This window comes from Chlorocebus sabaeus, chromosome 1 (assembly GCF_047675955.1).
Source record: "Chlorocebus sabaeus isolate Y175 chromosome 1, mChlSab1.0.hap1, whole genome shotgun sequence".
Lineage (NCBI taxonomy): Eukaryota > Metazoa > Chordata > Mammalia > Primates > Cercopithecidae > Chlorocebus > Chlorocebus sabaeus.
In genome coordinates, this window is record NC_132904.1 from 44,853,655 (window position 1) to 44,871,448 (window position 17,794).

Consider the following 17,794-nt stretch of genomic DNA (forward strand, 5'->3'; position numbering starts at 1 on the left):
ACAGAGCAGTGGATGAGGGAGGGAGAGGAAGCATTCGTCCCAGCTCTCCAGTGGAGCTCAAACCTGAAGTCTCTGAGCTGACCTCTGTGGCACCAGAGAGGCTGGGTCATTAGCATGACAAGTGCTGCTTGTGTACAGAGGCCTCCCTAGCTGACTTCCTGCAGGGACATTCAAGGCCAGGGCTCCCATTAGCTACCCCAGCTTGCTGGCTTTGCTCACTACCCCTTTATTCCAGATCATTAAGAACGCAGCCCTCTGGGAGGTTTCCTTGGGCCCTTTGTTTAAACTGAGAAGCAAGTACATTTAATTGCCTCAGCTAGACACCCTGCTTTACTCTCCCCACACCACCCTCCACACCCCTTCCTGGTCCGTACCCCAGGCCCTCCCCCAGGCAGCTTCATCCCACAGCTTGTGGCCTGAAACATAATAAGTGCATGCTCTGAGGCCCTCCTCAAATTATGGTTCTGATCTTTACTTCCAAAAGCAGAGCTGGAATTATAGCTTGGCTCTATGAGAAGTTCAAATCCACAGGGTCATAAACCCTTTCATGTTCTGTTTCAAGATCTTTGCTGGGGATTTTAACAGGTTTGCACCTCTGATGTTGTTACACAGTGGTTAGTCTGCCAGTTCCAAAGATTGAGACCTCCTGCCAGGATGTGGAGCGTGTTAACTACTTCAGGTTTTGCCAGTTATCCATCGGGGTCTCAGGTCTTAAATATCTTCTGCCTTTTATTCATTGCCAGAGTCCCCAAAGGACAGAAGAAGCCAGGGAATAAGAGCTGAGTGAGACCTCCCAAAGCAGATCACAAAGAGAAGGGGACATTGCACCAAGGAGGTGACACAGGCCAGTGACCACAGTGTTGGACCTGGGGCTGAGAGGATCCACATGTATATCCTGGCAGATTTATGCATTTTGGCCTTTCTGTGCCTCACCTTCCTCATCTGTGAAATCAGCATTCTGATCATGACTAAATAAAAATTGCTGCCATTGATCAACGGCACTGACTGGGCCAGGCACTGTGCTAACCTCGTGCATGGCACTGTCTCATTTAATCTTAACAGCAGCCCGATGAAGACATGGGGGCTCAGGATGGTTAACTGACCTCTATGTAGCAGCAAAGTCAGCGTCTGAACTTGTAAGAGCGTCACATAGGTTAAAATAATTTTTCCTGGCCTGGCGCGGTGGCTCACGCCTATAATCCCAGCACTTTGGGAGGCTGAGGTGGGCTGATCACCTGAGGTCAGGAGTTTGAGACCAGCCCAGTCAACATGGTGAAACCCCATCTCTACTAAAAATACAAAAAATTAGCCCGGCATGGTGGCGGGTGCCTGTAATCCCAGCTACTGGGGAGGCTGAGGCAGGAGAATCGCTTGAATCCAGGAGGCTGAGGTTGCAGTGAGTGTACTTGTACAAAGCTTCTGATGAAAGAGAAGATCTGGCATGTCCAGGGGACTGGATGAAGGCAGCAGTCGGGGAGGGAAAGCATGATGAAGTGAGGCTGGAGAGGCACGCAGGGACCGAGATTGTGCCATAGCACTCCAGCCTGGGTGACAAGAGTGAAACTCCATCCAAAAAACCCCCACATTTTTCCAAAGCAATAGTAGGCTGGGTTAAACCATTCAGTCTCCCACAAGAAAAGTTCCTGAACATCAATAACCCCATTTTATTGAAGGCAAGTTGGGGCCATGGTTATCTCTCTTTGAGGACTGGCTGAGGGCTGAGTGGGAGGGTTCACCACGTGCCACAACAGCAAGGTTGATTTACGCCAGCCATGAGTGGCTTACAGCTGACTGATGCCCCTTTCTAATGGGTCACAGCCCTGTTCTGATTACTGGCTAGTGCCTGATTCTGGCTGGCTGGCACCAGAGCACATTGGTTTTAAACATTTTGCACATCAGCTCTGCATCACAGTGCCCGGCAGTCATTTATTCCTTCATGGCATATGCAATGAGCACCCTCTCTGGACAGGCACTGTGCTGGGAGAGGGCATTCACCTGCAAACAGAGCTGACCTAGTTTCTCACTTATTGATACTTCCAGTCTAGCGGGAAAGACATAGCAGGCAAATAGATAAAAATGAACACAAATGAAAGTAAAAGATGTCAAATAAACAGTTTCCAAAAATAAACTAACAGCTAAAACTTTCTTTAGATCGAATGGTCGGTAGCAGCCTCTCTAAGTGGTGAAGTTTGAGTTGAGACCTGAAGGAAGAGAATGAGCCAGGCTTATAAGGAGAAAAGGAGAGGGGTGGGAAGCACAGTCTAGACAGAGGGGACAGTATGTGCAAAGCTTCTGACAAAAGAGAAGATCTGGCACGTCCAGGGGACTGGAAGAGGGCAGGAGTCGGGAAGGGAAAGCGTGATGAGGTGAGGCTGGAGAGGCGCACAGGGGCCAGAACACACACCACCTTGGAGGCCATGGCAAGGAGTCTGGCATTTATTCTAGGTGCAATGGAAAGGCACTAAGGGAGTGTTTCAGGCAGGGGCAGAGGGGATCTGATGTATATGTTAAGATTACAATAGCTACTGGGGCAGCCTGGTATCTCTGATACAACACTGGCTTTAGAGCCACACAGCCCTGGGTTAGAATTCAGGCTCTGCCACTCTCTGCCTATGTAACCCTGAGCAAGTCATACAACACTGAGCCAGGATTCCTTATTTGTGAAATGTGGTTAATTCCTGTTGTGGTGAGTCCTCTGGGAGGTTAAAGCTAATATGTAGAGTACCTAGGAGCCTAGGAGAATACCTAGAACATACCCAGTGCTCAGTGAATGAAAGTTGTTGTTTTTGATGATGAAACTCAGACTAGAACTACAGATCCCAAACTGTCGAGAGTCCTGTGGTGGAGCTTAAGCAGCCTCCCAAGGAACCTCTGTTTCTGGTGTACCCAGAGCTCTCATGACTTGCTACCACATTGACAATGGAAAAATGAGCCTATTCTCTCCACAAAACTCTTCCACAAGTTGGAGGGGCCCTGGAGGTCCACCATCATTTCCCCACAAAGTGCTCCACTAGCTTCCGGTTAGTTGTAGGGCACCCAAAGTGGTTCCTGCACTTATCTTCTAGTGTCCACCTTTGCACCCTATGGGAGGTGACATGACAGACTCCCACCCAGACTACAATGGCCTGTGGTTCTGTTCACATCTTCTCTAGGGCTTCAACTACTGCATACTCATAGGTTGCCCACAAGCAATGTCCAGGCAACTCAAATAAGCGGCCAGGGAGAATTTTTTTCATGCCTTATTGTGCCAGTACAGAAACCATAGGCTTCTGAGTCTCTCTCTCCAAACCTCAGGGTCAGCTAAAGGAAGAGGTACCAGTAGAAATTCTCAAGTTGGAGGTTTGAGCCCACTGAGCCATGCAGCCACCTCATTTCCCTCTGTCCCCATATAATCTCCACACAATCCTGCAACATCCCTCAAAATGTCAGGGTCTCTCTTCAGATCTCGTTTCAGGCAATTTTACAGTACTGAGCACCACAGATTAATGAGGGAGATAAATCAAAGAGCACAGCAGACGAGGGAAAATAACAGGACTGCAGCTGAAACACACAAGGCCAGCCTCTTCTTCCTGCATTACTGAGACGCAAAACAGCCACAGGGGTCTACAGCAGAGGCTGCTCCTAGAGGAGGCAATGGAAGACAGACTCTGAAGGTCAACTGGTGTGATCAACAAGACAATGGCAACTCTGAAGCCTCTGCTGGGGGTTCTGGCAATAAAACAGTTAAATGCCCTTAAGAGAAAAATATTATACTCACAGCTTCAAGCATCCCTAAGATCTTCTTAAGTAAAGGATAGAATTCCCTCAGCAATAGCAGAGCTTGGCCTGAGCCTGAGCCACACTCTTGGGCTTTCTTTTTGCTGAGCCTCCCAGATGGGGAAAATGATACATGGAAGGGGGACTGTCTTAAAGGTCAGAAATCCAGATGCAGTGGCCTTTGCAGGCACCTCAGTTGGTGCCAGGCCCTAGGGGATGCTCACCTATTACTCACGTAGGTCTAAACAAGGTTCGCTTTTTGGAAGGATAACAACTGACTCTTTAAACAAAGAGGGAGGCAACCACCATGATAAAAAGCAAAAGTTTTGTGGCCAGAGAGACTTTAATTCAAATTCTAACTTTGCCCCTTATAGCATTGTGGCTTTGGGGAAGAAATGTCACCTTTCTGAGCCTCATTTTCCTTATTTGTAAACCTATCCTTTCCTTGTGTAACTTACAACTCATTCCAAGTGCTGTTTTGTCCTCTGGCACGCTGGAGTACCATGCAAAGCCTGTCAACTGCATGAAAAATCACAGCATAGGAGAGTCCCTATAATGACCCGACATTGCCCATTCTCCAGGCTGACCACTGCCCTGCTCAGGACAGGCAGCACCCTCCCCCGGTTAGTGCTGATTTAGGGACCAAAGTACATCCAAGTCTGATTAAATCCTGAGTCAAAGCATCCAGCAAAATAAATACAATTCAGCTACTTGGAATTTTGTTATCTCAAGGAAAATAAGACTACAATTTCATGAGTGTCATCTCTGAATATAATTTTGGTGAAGCTCCAATGAGAACAAAATCCATTGCAATGTATAATAGCAGATTTTCTCCACAGCATCAGAAAAGTCCACTCTCCACTGCAGCTGTCCTCTTTGTACTTCTCCTTGGGAAGATTTCACTGTGGCTCTGCAGGCCCAGACATTCTTCTGTACCTGCCATCAGCAACAACTGCTATCCACTTCTCTCAAACACTTCGAAGTGCATCACAGCTTAGCCTAGGCTTAGCTTTGAAGTACAGTGAGGATGGACACCTTAAGGCCTTCTCCTCTCTGGAAGAGGTCTGCTGCCTGCAGAAGAGGGGGCCCCTCAGCATGCCAGCTACAAGAAGCCACTCAGCCTGCTGGAGTTGTACACATAAGAGGCCTTGGGCAAGAACCTCACTCCTAACTGAAATACCATCAAATGAGACACATATCCTCATCACCACCACAGACAAACAGTTCACAGAGTCCCTGCCCTGCACGGATGAGCTATACCCATGAGTCATTCTGTTAACTCTGCCCTTCAAGTAATCAACAAGAACACTGACTTACAGGAGCTCGAGGACCTTAAAGCTCAGCCGGGCTGACCACACAAATGAACAAATAGAGGTGCAGAGAGGGGAAGCACCTTGCCCAAGGTAATTCACTGGTGGCAGAGCCAGGTATAGGACAAAGTCTTTCGGTTCCTATTGCACTCTTTCCCTTATTGCCTGGATTGCATTCATAATCATCACCAAATAAATAATGTGTGCTTTCATCAGAGTTACTTAGAGTTCCCCTTCCAAACCCACGGAGATGACCTTACTCCTGAAGGCTAGAGGACAGAGAGTAGTCACTGGGCTACTAACAATCTCAATTTCCTCATTGGCAAAGTGACAGGGCTACAATTGATGATTCTGAACAAACCCAACCTTGACATTGAAAGCTTCTATTTGGTGTGAACTGGCTGAGGAGAGGCAACCTTGGGAAAACACATTTATATACAAAGTAACCTTGGATAGAAACACTGGTTCACTACAACTCTGGGTGTCACAGCTGTCCAGCATGACAAATGCAAAGGTTATAGTGAAACCAGGGACCCTTTTCCATAGGCCACTGTAAGTGCCTTATATTCTGGGCTTATTTCAATCAGAGCTTACATTTCAATAACAGAAATCATTGCTAGGCTGATCTTTCTTTCTTTTTTTTAGACAGAGGTTTTTGCTCTTGTCGCCCAGGCTGGAGTGCAATAGCGCGATCTTGGCTCACTGCAACCTCCACCTCCTGGTTCAAGCAATTCTCCTGTCTCAGCCTGCTGCGAAGCTGGGATTACAGGTGCCCACCACCACGCCTGGCTAATTTTTGTATTTTTAGCAGAGACGGGGTTTTGCCATGTTGGCCAGGCTAGCCTCGAACTCCTGACCTCAAGTGATCTGCCCGCCTCGGTCTCCCAAAGTGCTGAGATTACAGGCATGAGCCACCACGCCTGGCCCTAGGCTGACCTTTCAACATGACAAAAGATACTTAGGGAAACAAAGCGAAAATCCCAAATGGACGATGAGATAAGCAGGACTACTGGACACTTGGGTAATGTTTCTAAAGGATCTTTCACATCATCACTGGCAGGAAAAGGAAATTGCCTGCATTTTATTAGGATAACAGCAAGTTCCCAGTATAGGACCATATGTAGTCCCCAGAGACGCTTCTGGTCCTCTCTACCCCCAAGGCACATGGTCAAAGTATCCATAGCACTTGGCACATCACGTTACAATGGCTTGTTTAGGTCTTTCTCTCTCTACTTGATTGTAAGCTTCTTGAGTACAGGGACTACATCCCACTCATCTTTGGATCCCAAGAGTCTGGCGCATAGTAGGTGCTCAGTAAATTCTAAACAATCACCAGCATTTTCTATGGGCCATTACATATTAAAACATGGTCCAAATACTTGTTGAAATACAACTGACTCATAGCATTGAATAAAATTCCTTAACCAACTCAACTATTATGTTCCTTCATCTACCAAGAAGACAATTACACCTGCTCACTCTTCCCCACCCAGAGGAGCTACCAGAAGCCATGTGATCAGACTGGGTGGTATAATGTCTGGCATCTGATAGGCATGCAGTAAATATGTGATGAACTGCATGATACGGCATTGGTTAAATAACAGGGGGAGGGGGAAACATCAAGCACAGGCACTCACTTGCACGTGATAAAAGCATGATAGTCATTAGTGCAGTGCACTACATATTTTCTGTTCTCCTTGCAGGCACATGGTATAACTGTACTTCCCTTCACCTTTGAATTAAGTGTAGCCATGTGACTTCCTTTGGCCAATAATGAGGAAAAGTTATGTGGGTCATTTCCAGACAGAAGCTTTAAGAAACTACGTGTGGTTCACCATGTTTTCTCTTTGCAATGAAGACTGTCAGTGCTCTAAATGGTAGTTCCTCTGACACTCTGGATCCTAGCGTGAGAATGATGTACAACACAGCCTTCCACTGACCTGTTAGGGCCAAATAGGGTTTTTTGAGAATTGTTATGCAGTATAACCTGACTCATACAAAAACGTTCACAGGTACCTAGATTAAAACACATGAAGTTATTTTCTGTTGCAGGGCATAGATATAGTCAGATTCTGATTCGGGGGTGGGGCCTATGCTTTGGGTTACCAGGGGAGTTGGCATAGAGAAAGGTGACCCATCTTGACCTTTCTCTTTGGCCTCTCATTCTTGCTTTCATATTGCTAGACATCTTTTCCTCCACACTTCGAACAATGATTAAGTTTAAAAAATCACCTTTAAACAACTGTTGAACAGTTACCATTTATAGAAAATGTACTTTAGGCTGGGTGCGATGGCTCATGTCTGTAATCTCAGCACTTTGGGAGGCCAAGTAGGTGGATCACCTGAGAGTTCGAGACCAGCCTGGCCAACATGGTGAAACCCCGTCTCTACTAAAAAAACAAAAAAATCAAAAATTAGCTGGGCATGGTGATGTGCACCTATAATCCCAGCTACTCAGGAGGCTGAGGCAGGAGAATCGCTTGAACCCGGGAGGCAGAGGTTGCAGTGAGCCGAGATCATGCCACTGCACTCCAGCCTGGGCAACAGAGCGAGACTCCATCTCAAAAAAAAAAAAAAAAAGTACTTCAGGGGCATGACTATACTCTCTCTGACCCTCAGGTGTGCTTTTACTATAGTGTAAAAAAGTTATGGAACAAAGTTATGAAGTTGGGCAACACTAGGGAATGGGAGAGTCTCATGAGGCCACCATATGGCTCGTTCCTTTTTAAAGTGAAAACACTGCATGCACAAGAATGATACTCTGCAGACTACTCCTTCTCCTCTCTTTACAGTCCCCTGGTAGAATTCCTTTGTGGTTTAAGGTACAGATGGTTTACTTTCCATCAGCACCATCCCTTGTTTAGCACTTGGGGCTCCAGTCACTGATCCCGCAGGCAGTGGCACTAGCATAAAAGAGCCTCTTGGGCAAGACCAATGTAGTTATTATTACCCTGCTATTGAGGAAATAGGCCTTTGCCTCTAAGGCTCCTTTTATGAGCTTTAAAATGAAAATGACTTTCACTCTCTCTTACTTTGTTTCTAGTTGTTATACACAACTAGGAGAAGAGGAAAGAGGATGGAAAGAAACCAGTGAAGATCATTAATGTTGGCCACTGTGCTAGAAGCATCTTCTCATCCCAAGACAACGGGTATAACTCTTGAATGCAGGAATGAAAAATGCTCAGGGGCACTAATGTTATAACAGAAAGTTATAAGGCAGACAAAAGGAGAAGGCAAGGAAAATGAAAGAGGAAGAGAGGGGGAAGGGCTGGGAGTGAGAGGTAAAGAACAAGAGAGAGAGTCAGAGAGAGGGTCAACTGATTGACCCTAGCAAGAAAAGGTGAAGACACAATAATATGAGAGAAGTCATGAAGGAAGGAGGGCAAAGCAAAGACAAGTTCATCCTCACTTGGCCCAGTAGGAAGCTCAATGCTGAACTACTAAAAAATGCAACCATGTGAGACCTTATGTTTCATCAATCCGCGTTCTCTATTTTTCCCTTTTGTTGCACATCATATTCAAACTTACATTTCCCCACGGTCCTAATGCTATACTCATTTATTTTATAATTGTTCTCTTATTATATGCAGTTATTATAAGCTGTTATAGAAATAAGAAGGGTTAATTATGAGCTAATTAATTAAATATAAAGAAAAGTGAGTTGCAAAGAGGTAGAGCATAGATTGCCCTAAGTAGCTTGCAGGACCTAAGAATTAGATTATTTATCTGAGAGGCTGGGCACAGTGGCTCACACCTGTAATCCCAGCAGTTTGGGAGGCCGAGGTGGGCAGATTACTTGAGCTCAGGAGTTTGAGACCAGCCTGGGCAACATGGTGAAACCCTGTCTCTACAAAAATGCAAAAATTAGCCGGGTGCAGTGGCATGCACCTGTAATCCCAGCTACTTGGGAGGCTGAGACAGGAAAATCACTTGAGCTGGGGCAGAAGTTGCAGTCAGTCAAGATCATGCCATTGCACTCCAGTCTGGGTGATGGGAGTGAAACACTGTACCAAGAAATAAAATAAAAATAAAATAGTTATCTTAGGTGCTTCACAAAAGCACTTTCACCACCCTCATTCACCTCATTTGATCCTCACAACAGTCCCGTGAGACAGTATGAATACTGCCCTCATTTCAGAGACAACAACCGAAACTCAGGGGAGTTAAGTGACATGGAGAGTGAGGACTGGAATTGGGGCATGTTTACAACAAAACTCACATCTTTTCTTTATAGCTGCCTTGGCAATATAACTGCGATGGTTTGTATTAGTGCTGTCCAAAAGAGTTTTCTACAGTGTGGGAAATGCTCTGTGTCTAGGAGGGCACTGGCCACATGGGACTTTTGAGTACTGGAAATGAGGCTAGTGTGATTAAGAAACCAAAATTTTAGTTAATTTTCATTAATTTTAAATAGTGGTGGCCATTATAGTAGGCAGCACAGATCTACATTCTCTCACCTCTACTACATGTATGTAGGGGAGATAAGGCTCACATACTGGCAGCTAAAAATTGTATGAAGTATGAAGTGAGATTAGTGGTCAAAGAGGAGAGATCACCTTTGCTTTACTTGATGATGGTGGGAAGATTAGGAACTGACCGTACATAACAAGTAGAGAGGGGAGGTAGTGGGCAGAGGGGGAAGGTATTTTAGGGTGCCCTTCTTAAACCATGGTCCCAGCCTCTGGAGGCCCTACAGATCCCCAAGCTCTGGGTAGAGAACCTCCAGCAATTGCTTAAGGGGCCATATAGTGGTTAGCCAAGACCAGGAGAGAAAAGTTTTTGAATGACTGCAGAATCTCTGCAGATCTATCTGGTGGCCTCGGAATTCCTAGCTCACTAAAGGGAAGGATCACCCCTGCCCTGCGATCTTGACATTGTAGACTCCTCCCTCAACTAACACCACAAACATTGCAATAAGTCAGAATTCACGAATAGGCATCCCTCTTCTAAACTTGCAAGAAGACCAAGGAGGCAACTGGCCCAGCTTTGTGTAAGAAGCGACCTTTTCCTTGAAGTCTGAGAACAGCGATGAGAAAAGGGGTGAGGGCAAACCCACTCGCACGGTCCATGTGTAACAGGTCTGGGAGGGAGACAAGTCAAGAAATATTCTCTTTTTCCTCCTAATGCAAATTATTTTGCATTGTTTCTGAAGGATAGAGTTCACCTTTCCAGCCGTTTGGGCATTGCTTGTATTTTCAGTGGCTAAGGGCTCATTTAAAGAGACAATACCATGGTAAGGACTCAAAATTAGGGAAAATCTACAAGGAGAGCTCCCTAAAAGAAGCAGTATGTTAGGTGATTGGAGAATTGGGGGGTTGTCAGACAGGCCTGGGTTTGAATCCCAGCCTGGACACTCATTAGGTGTGTAACCCTGGGCAAGTTTACTGACCCTCTCTGAGCACCACTGCTTCAAATCTATGAAGCCAGGATCATCTCTCCTCCCAAAGGGTCAGGTGTAAATGACACAGTATTTGTAAGGTGCTTGACACAGTTCCTGGCATAGAGCAACCCATCAGGAAATGGCAACTATTACTGGCTTTATTACCTTCTGATATAAGTTTATATTAGTTTTCTATTGCTGACATAACTTTATGTCAGTTTTCTATTGCCATAATAAGTTAATATAAACTTAGTAGCTAAAAACAACAAAAATTGACTAGCTCACAGTTCTGTGAGTCAGAAGCTGACATGGGTCTCGCAGGCTAAAATCATGGGTATGTGCAGGGCTACATTCCTTTTTGGAGACTCTAGGAGCATCTATTCCCATGGCTTTTCCCCTACATAGAGGCCGCCTGCATTCTTGGGCTGTAGCCTTCTTCCTCCATCTTCAAAGCTGGCAATGGCAGGACAAGTCCTTCTCACATCACATCACTCTGACCTCCTCCTCTTGGCCTCCCTCTTTCACTTTTGAGGACCTTGTGATTATGTTGGACCTGCCTGAATAAGCCAGAGTAATCTCCCTAACTGCCAGCTGATTGGCAGTCTTGATTCCCCTCAGCGTGAAACTTAACATATCCACGGATTCTGGAGATTAGAATGTGGCCATCTTTGGGGATGATTATTACACCTACCACAGGCTTAGAACGAAGCGTGAGGGGAGCAGTCTCTTCCCGTTTTTGCTGCTTCTCTTATGTGGCTCTCAGTAGGGACTATGCCTCAGAAATAACTTGTTGGGGACCTACCACCTGGTAAGGGCGCCAATTGCATCTGCCAGCTGGGGACCTCTGGCCTGGATTAAACTCTTTCCTCCAGATCAGACCTGAATCCATGAATGCACTGCTTGGTGCCAGAAGGCCTGCTTTGTTCCATATGAATCACAAAGCCAAGCAGTGTCCTGGGCTCTTGGAGTTCTTGTGACACTCCCAGCAAGGAAGGAGGGCTCAGCTTGGCAGGCTGCTCAAATACCAGGTTGCATAGTTACATTCTCACACCATGAGACTCTCCTTGAGAAAGGCCTTGCAATTCAAGCTGAAACTGAGACATCTCTGAGTGCCAAGGCCCTGGATGCAGCCTGAAAAGTCTGTACAGTGACTCTGAATCTTCCACTGAAACAGCAATCTCAATACTTAAAACATTCATAATTTGAGGGGTAATGAAAAACTTATAAGAAGAAGGAAAAAAAAAGTCTCTCTTTTCTGCTTGGTTTCCTGGCACAAAGGTGGAGGGCGATTTTCATTTTGTTCGAGTCTCAGGCTGACTCTTTACCACACAGCATTTGTTTTTTTTGTCTTTAGAAGGTTTGAAGTAATATGGCCTTATTGCCTAAATTAATAAAAAGCACTGAAGTTCAGTAAGTGTTCTAATGGCTTAGAAGAAAGTTACCAAGTAGTTCCAAAGTCCTCCTCCTGATCTAATGTCACACCAAGCCTGATTTCTGTCCTCCTTGTGCTGTCAATGGCATTTATGTGATCTTGGGATGACATTCAAGAGGAGCATCTAAATAACTGACCCGAATTATGTGCTCAGCCCGTTGTGTGCTAAAACACAGGTGGGTAAAGGAAAGGACGAGGAGGACGGTGTGGCTTTGCAGTCACCAAGAAAGGAACTTAGAAGTGGAAACTTTCCCAGAGCTGATCTTTATGCTTTCAAAGCTCTCAACTTGCTGAAGTTTGGGAATTTTTGATGGGTTCTGAAAGGACAGCAGTGCATGTAGGAACTGGCAGGAGTTCAATAAGCCATTTGACTGTCTGTTAGCCTAGTCTCTTGGCCCTCCTTCCCATATTTCTTCTTCCCGGTCTGCCAGTTTGGAGACCTCCATGCCAAAGCTCCTTTTATCTGTCTGTTATCTGGAGCCTATGATGTGTAATAAGCCACTCCATTTGTCCCTTTTGATCCTCTCTTCTCAGCCACCTGGCTCTAGTCTGCTGGAAGTAGACACTGATCACTATCAGGAAAAACCTGGAGCCCAGGGGTGGCAGCCCTAAAGAGTGACAAGAGATCAAGGGTACACTTTACTATCTTCTTTTCTTAGAAGCTGGCTGGTAACATACCAGACTCACCAACTGACACGGTCTCTATCTCCCAGGCTCTGAAGGCATCCATTCCTATCAGTTACTTTTAATAACCCTGAAGCTACCCCAGTCACATTCTGCTGCAAACAGGCAAGGTCTGCCTGGTAGGCCAGCATCCCTTAAGGTCTTTCCCTGGAAGAGCTGTTCTCCCCAGCTGCTTGGCTGTGGTTACTAACAGTGATCTGCCTTTCTTTCTTTTGCTGAGGTCTAATCAGGTTTAACCGCTCAGTACTTTTCCTCTTTCCCTTGTAGAACTCATGTGGTTTATTGCTTCTGTGTGAATCGAAAAAGGACTGGGCTATCTTTTTACACAGAACTTCCTGGAAAAACCTTAGCTCTAGGACCTCCGATTTTCAGGTTTAAAGGAAAGAATTCGGGTCAGTTATATAATTTAAGTTGTTTAAAGAACATATTTCCAATTACAGGGACAAGAACAGTATTATCCAAATTGCAGCCACTTGCATACTACCTTTGTTTTCTGATGTAACTACACACCATCTGTGTAATATTCTTCCTCGATATTTCATATTAAATTGTCTCAAGTCTACACTATCCTTACCTTAAGCAGCATTTGTAAAATCACAGGTTTGATGTGCTAGTTGTAAGTTTTTTAAAAATATTAAAATTAAAATGTAATTGTTAAAAAGGAGTATTTTCCTATCTGCCATCTAAAATTATCTCCTATACCACCATGATAGCCTCCCACTTTGGGAAACACTCATTTAGAATATAGATTTTGTAACTACATAAAACTAAATTTGTGATTTACATGAAGAATTTTATAGAAACAAATGTACTATTTCAACTTAGCCAAAGATGAAATATTACTATGGTCAGCTCACAGTTAACTTTGGAAATTATAAAAATTTAGCCTATTCTAGAATAATGGAAAATATCTCTTTGCCTATAGGCCAGAACTTATGTAAAACAAGGATAAATTTGTAGTCATTTACAAATCCTATGTCTTTAAAAAGCCATCTGAGTTCTGTCTTTAAAACTTTGTCAGTTTTCATTCAGTTTGTTTTTTGTTTTGAGACGGTCTCACTCTGTTGCCCAGGTTGGAATGCAGTGGCTGCAATGGCACAGTCTTGGCTCATTGAAACCTCCGCCTCTGGGTTCAAGCAATTCTCATGCCTCCACCTCTCGAGTAGCTGGGATTACATGTGTGCATCACCACAATGGGCTAATTTTTGTATTTTTAGTAGAGACAGGGTTTCACCACGTGGGCCAGACTAGTCTCAAACTCCTGACCTCGGGTGATCTGCCCACCTCGGCCTCTCAAAGTGCTGAGATTACAGGCATGAGCCACCGTGCCCGGCCTCATTCAGTTTTAAATAAATGATCATATCGGAGCATTCCATTCTGGAGAGAACCAAAGGACATTGTTGCCCATCTGGTTTAACTATACAGGCTGAACTAAAACAACCTAACAAGTGCTACCCATCTTTTCAACCCCACCCTCAGATCCTCCATCTCCAGAAGCAGAAACAAGCTCAGCTGTGATCTATCATAATTCCATTAATCCTACATGAAGCATTAAATTAAACTTTCTAGTGGAGATTCTTCTGCTACAAGGAAAACTGTATCTTGTGAGGCCTGTATTTTATGCAGATAGATTTACTAAACAACGGATAGAAGAACACAAATAAGCAAAATAATTTGGCAAATTGTGAAATCTCCAGTGGGGGTGTTGTAGTAACTGATTTTTCCTGTTATTATTTACTATAAAGATTTTAGTTACAGAGAGTTTAGTTTCACCTTAGAAAGAGCAGTTCTCAGGCTGGGTGCAGTGGCTCACACCTGTAATCCCAGCACTTTGGGATGCCGAGGCAGGTGGATCACCTGAATTTGAGAGCTCGAGACCAGCCTGGACAACATGGTGAAACCCCATCTCTACTAAAAATTCAAAATTAGCTGGGCACAGTGGTGCACACCTGTAATCCCACCTACTTGGGAGGCTGAGGGAGGTGAATTGCTTGAACCTGGGAGATGGAGGTTGCAGTAAGCTGGGATCATGCCACTGCACTCCAGCCTGGGTGACAGAGTGAGACTGTCTCAAAAAAAAAAAAAAAAAAAAAAAAAGTAGAGGAAGAAAAGAAGAAAAAAGAAAGAGCAGTTCTCAAATGGTTCATGTTTCTATGGAATTCTCAAACCCATTCCTTTCTTTGTTAATTACAGGAAAAAACCTGACTTGAGCTAAAACCCTAGTGGAAGGCCTTTTGACATCCCTGATATAAATCACAAGCCTGGGTACTGGGGGGACGCTAAGGAGGACATATTCAAGTTAGTGGTAGAGACTGGGCCAGATCCCCAAGTTCCTAACAACTCATTCAGTGTTTCCCAGCCTTCTCTGAGAGAACTTGAAGATTCTTCTTCGGCAAATTCCATCTCTGGGTGTGATTTTAGTATTTGTCTCTTTGGTGTGCTGCCCTATTTCTCTAAAGCCAGACAATTACAGAATTCACTTAGCTCTTTGTGAAAAGCATGTCCTGGGAACAGCAGGAAGCTGTTCCTGTGCTACTATTCGGCTTTCTGACATAAAAGGATTAGTACCCAAAAAGTCTATGGCCATTTTACACCACTTGCATCTAAATCCCATGTTACGTCTCATCAACCCAGATGTGGAAAGAGGTCAAGTGTTCCAGCAAATCCTTAAACAGCCAGATCATTAAGGGTATTTGAAATCTGCACTGAAATCCAGAATTATAGCACATTAGAACTGGAAGGAATAATAGAAATCATATAGTCCAAACTCCTCACCTTCATAGGTTGCTCTGGGTCATAGAATCAGTTTGTCAGAGTAAGGACTAGAACTTGGAGGCCAAATAGTCCTCTTTTGTTATCATAGTACTTTCTGAAGCTCTTTTCTTCTCTGACAGCAGTGGCAGTGATGCCTGATCAACCTCTATGATGGCAACTACTTAGTATGTGGTATATAAACCCATGTCCTTAAGCGTTGCCTCCTAATACCTTGCAACAGGAGGCTTTTTGGTGAAGGCTACTCAGCCAAGGCTAGGAGAGATCCTTTCTGCACACAGACCTTCTGTGCCACAAGGTGCAATACCTAGAAAGCTGGCTAATGAGAGAGGAAGTAAAGCACATCCCTAGGGCCTCCTGAATTGACAAAGACACAGTAGCAACAAGCAAAACAATAACAAAAACCACCCAAGCCTGAACTCCCTATGTTGTTGCTGTCAGAAGCACCACCCTACACAGAAGTAGGACTCAAGAATCTTCGGCAGCCCTTTCCTACCTACTGTGCCTGTTTCTAACCCCAGGTATAGATTCCAGTCCTCCCCTCCTCTCTGTGGGTTAAAGAAGTCTCCATTCACTCTCCCAATATCATAACCCTCATTTCTCAGGCCACCCTGGGATCACCTCTGCACCTGACCAGCCTCACGTGGAGGAAGCTTACCTGTCAGCGTCTCCGAGGCCCAGGGAAGTATTTCGTTGCAGCGTCTCCCGTACCACAGCCATCCCATCAGGGAGCCGGTTCAGGCGACGGGTGTAGAGGCCAAGTCCACCATCAGTCATGTATCTTTAAAAGGAGAAGAGGATGATGCACATGAATGTCAAAAGCAAGTGGCTTCCAGGCCTGCATTCATATCCAGAAGCCCTGCACAGCCCCCTGCACAGCCACCAAGTCCTGTAAGGGGGAAGTAACCGAGGATTCCCTGAGGTTCTGGCACTGATCACAGCCCATGGATAACTCAGCTGCTGATCCAACCTATAGGATCACCAGCTTGCTAACAAAAACGTAAAAAAAGAGAACAAACTCAGCTTAATTAACCCAAACTCACAGGCACCTACGAAGCAGAAGGGAACTAGTGAATAAAATTAACTGTCAGATGGATTCATGACATTCTTTTTAATGTCAGCGATTATACAAGCAGGTGTTTTACCTGAGTAATGGAAATGGAACTGACAAATCATTAGCAAATCATAGGCAATATTACAGAACAGTGCAGTGGAAAAAACAGGCAAGGCTTTGAGAGGGTGGAAAGAAAGGATAGAGGATAGATGAGTGACCTTTGCCATCACAGGCAAGTCACTTCCCTGAAGGGTGAGTTTTTCACCCAAACTATAGGACTATCACAGCCTGTGATATGTGGGAATATCACAACATGGGCATGAGAATTAGTGAGATAAGGAACATGAAAGTACACTGCAATTTGTGTAAGACTATATAAGTGGAAGACATTATGGTTGTCATGATCATGGAGTGAATTTCACCCTTGATACTGATGTTTTAATGGGGTTGTCACAAAACTCTGTGAAGAACACTAATGCTAATTTATTCTTTTTTTGGTAATGCTACAAAGCTGTCTTCTGATGAAATCAGTACTTTTCTTGGGAGGGAGGATGTCTGGAACTTTCTGTACAGATGGCTGATTGTCTACCAACCAGACAAGTTCCTGAAAGCCTACCCACTAGTAGGAGGTAGCTCAGTCCAAGGCAGCTGTACCTTATATCTACCTTGGCTTCCTCACAGCCCCCATAAAGGAGACTGGCTGTGTCATTTCCCTCATCTTCAGAGGAGAACAGGAAGGCAAAGCAAAACTTGGGCAGAGCCAGAAACCAAACTTGGATTCCTTCAATCCCTTACGGGCCCCATCAGATCGCCCTGCAAGCTATCTGAAAATGCAAGCATTTTACATTCCAAATCAAGTAATATATAGTAAGAGGACTAATGAGTCATTATTTTTCTGAAACAGGGTCAGCTGAGCATGGAAAGTTTTATTGCACTTGATATTTTAACTTTTGCATATATGGAGTCGACCCCGAGGGTTCCCAATCCTTGAATTTCTTCTACCTGTAGCTGGGGATCTTTTGGGGATATATTTTTCAAGAACAGAATTATGAGATGCAAACAAGATTGCCCAGACCAGGAAGTTCAAGTAAGGGGCAGAGAAGAAAATTCTCACTGGAGTTGTCTCATGAGAAAAGCATCTTACAGAATGGGTAAGAGGAACCCAGGAAGCTTCTAACCTATTGTGTCTAAATCCAACACCTCCAATGTTCCCTCCTCCTCCCTTTATGACATTGATGATCACTGAGGTCACAATGTCAACATAATGAAAAATCTGTTGGCGTGAATCAGACCAAGTGTTTGTGCTTGTACTGAAAATGCAACAGAAGAGACTGAAGTTTTCACTCAACTTTATCATTTTAAAAACCACTCTGTGAATATACTAAAAACCATCAAATTGTATGCTT

At 44.6% G+C, this 17,794-nt stretch overlaps 1 protein-coding gene across 7 annotated transcripts in view; it reads right to left on the minus strand.

Moving 5' to 3' along the window:
* NAV2 (neuron navigator 2) overlaps positions 1 to 17,794 on the minus strand; it is a 768,177-nt gene that overhangs the window by 129,945 nt on the left and 620,438 nt on the right. For all 7 annotated transcript variants that reach the window (XM_008004421.3, XM_073017808.1, XM_073017805.1 and 4 more), the window contains one exon: positions 15,993 to 16,115. In XM_008004421.3, the coding sequence (XP_008002612.3) occupies positions 15,993 to 16,115 (123 nt within the window). The remainder of the gene's footprint in view (positions 1 to 15,992; positions 16,116 to 17,794) is intronic.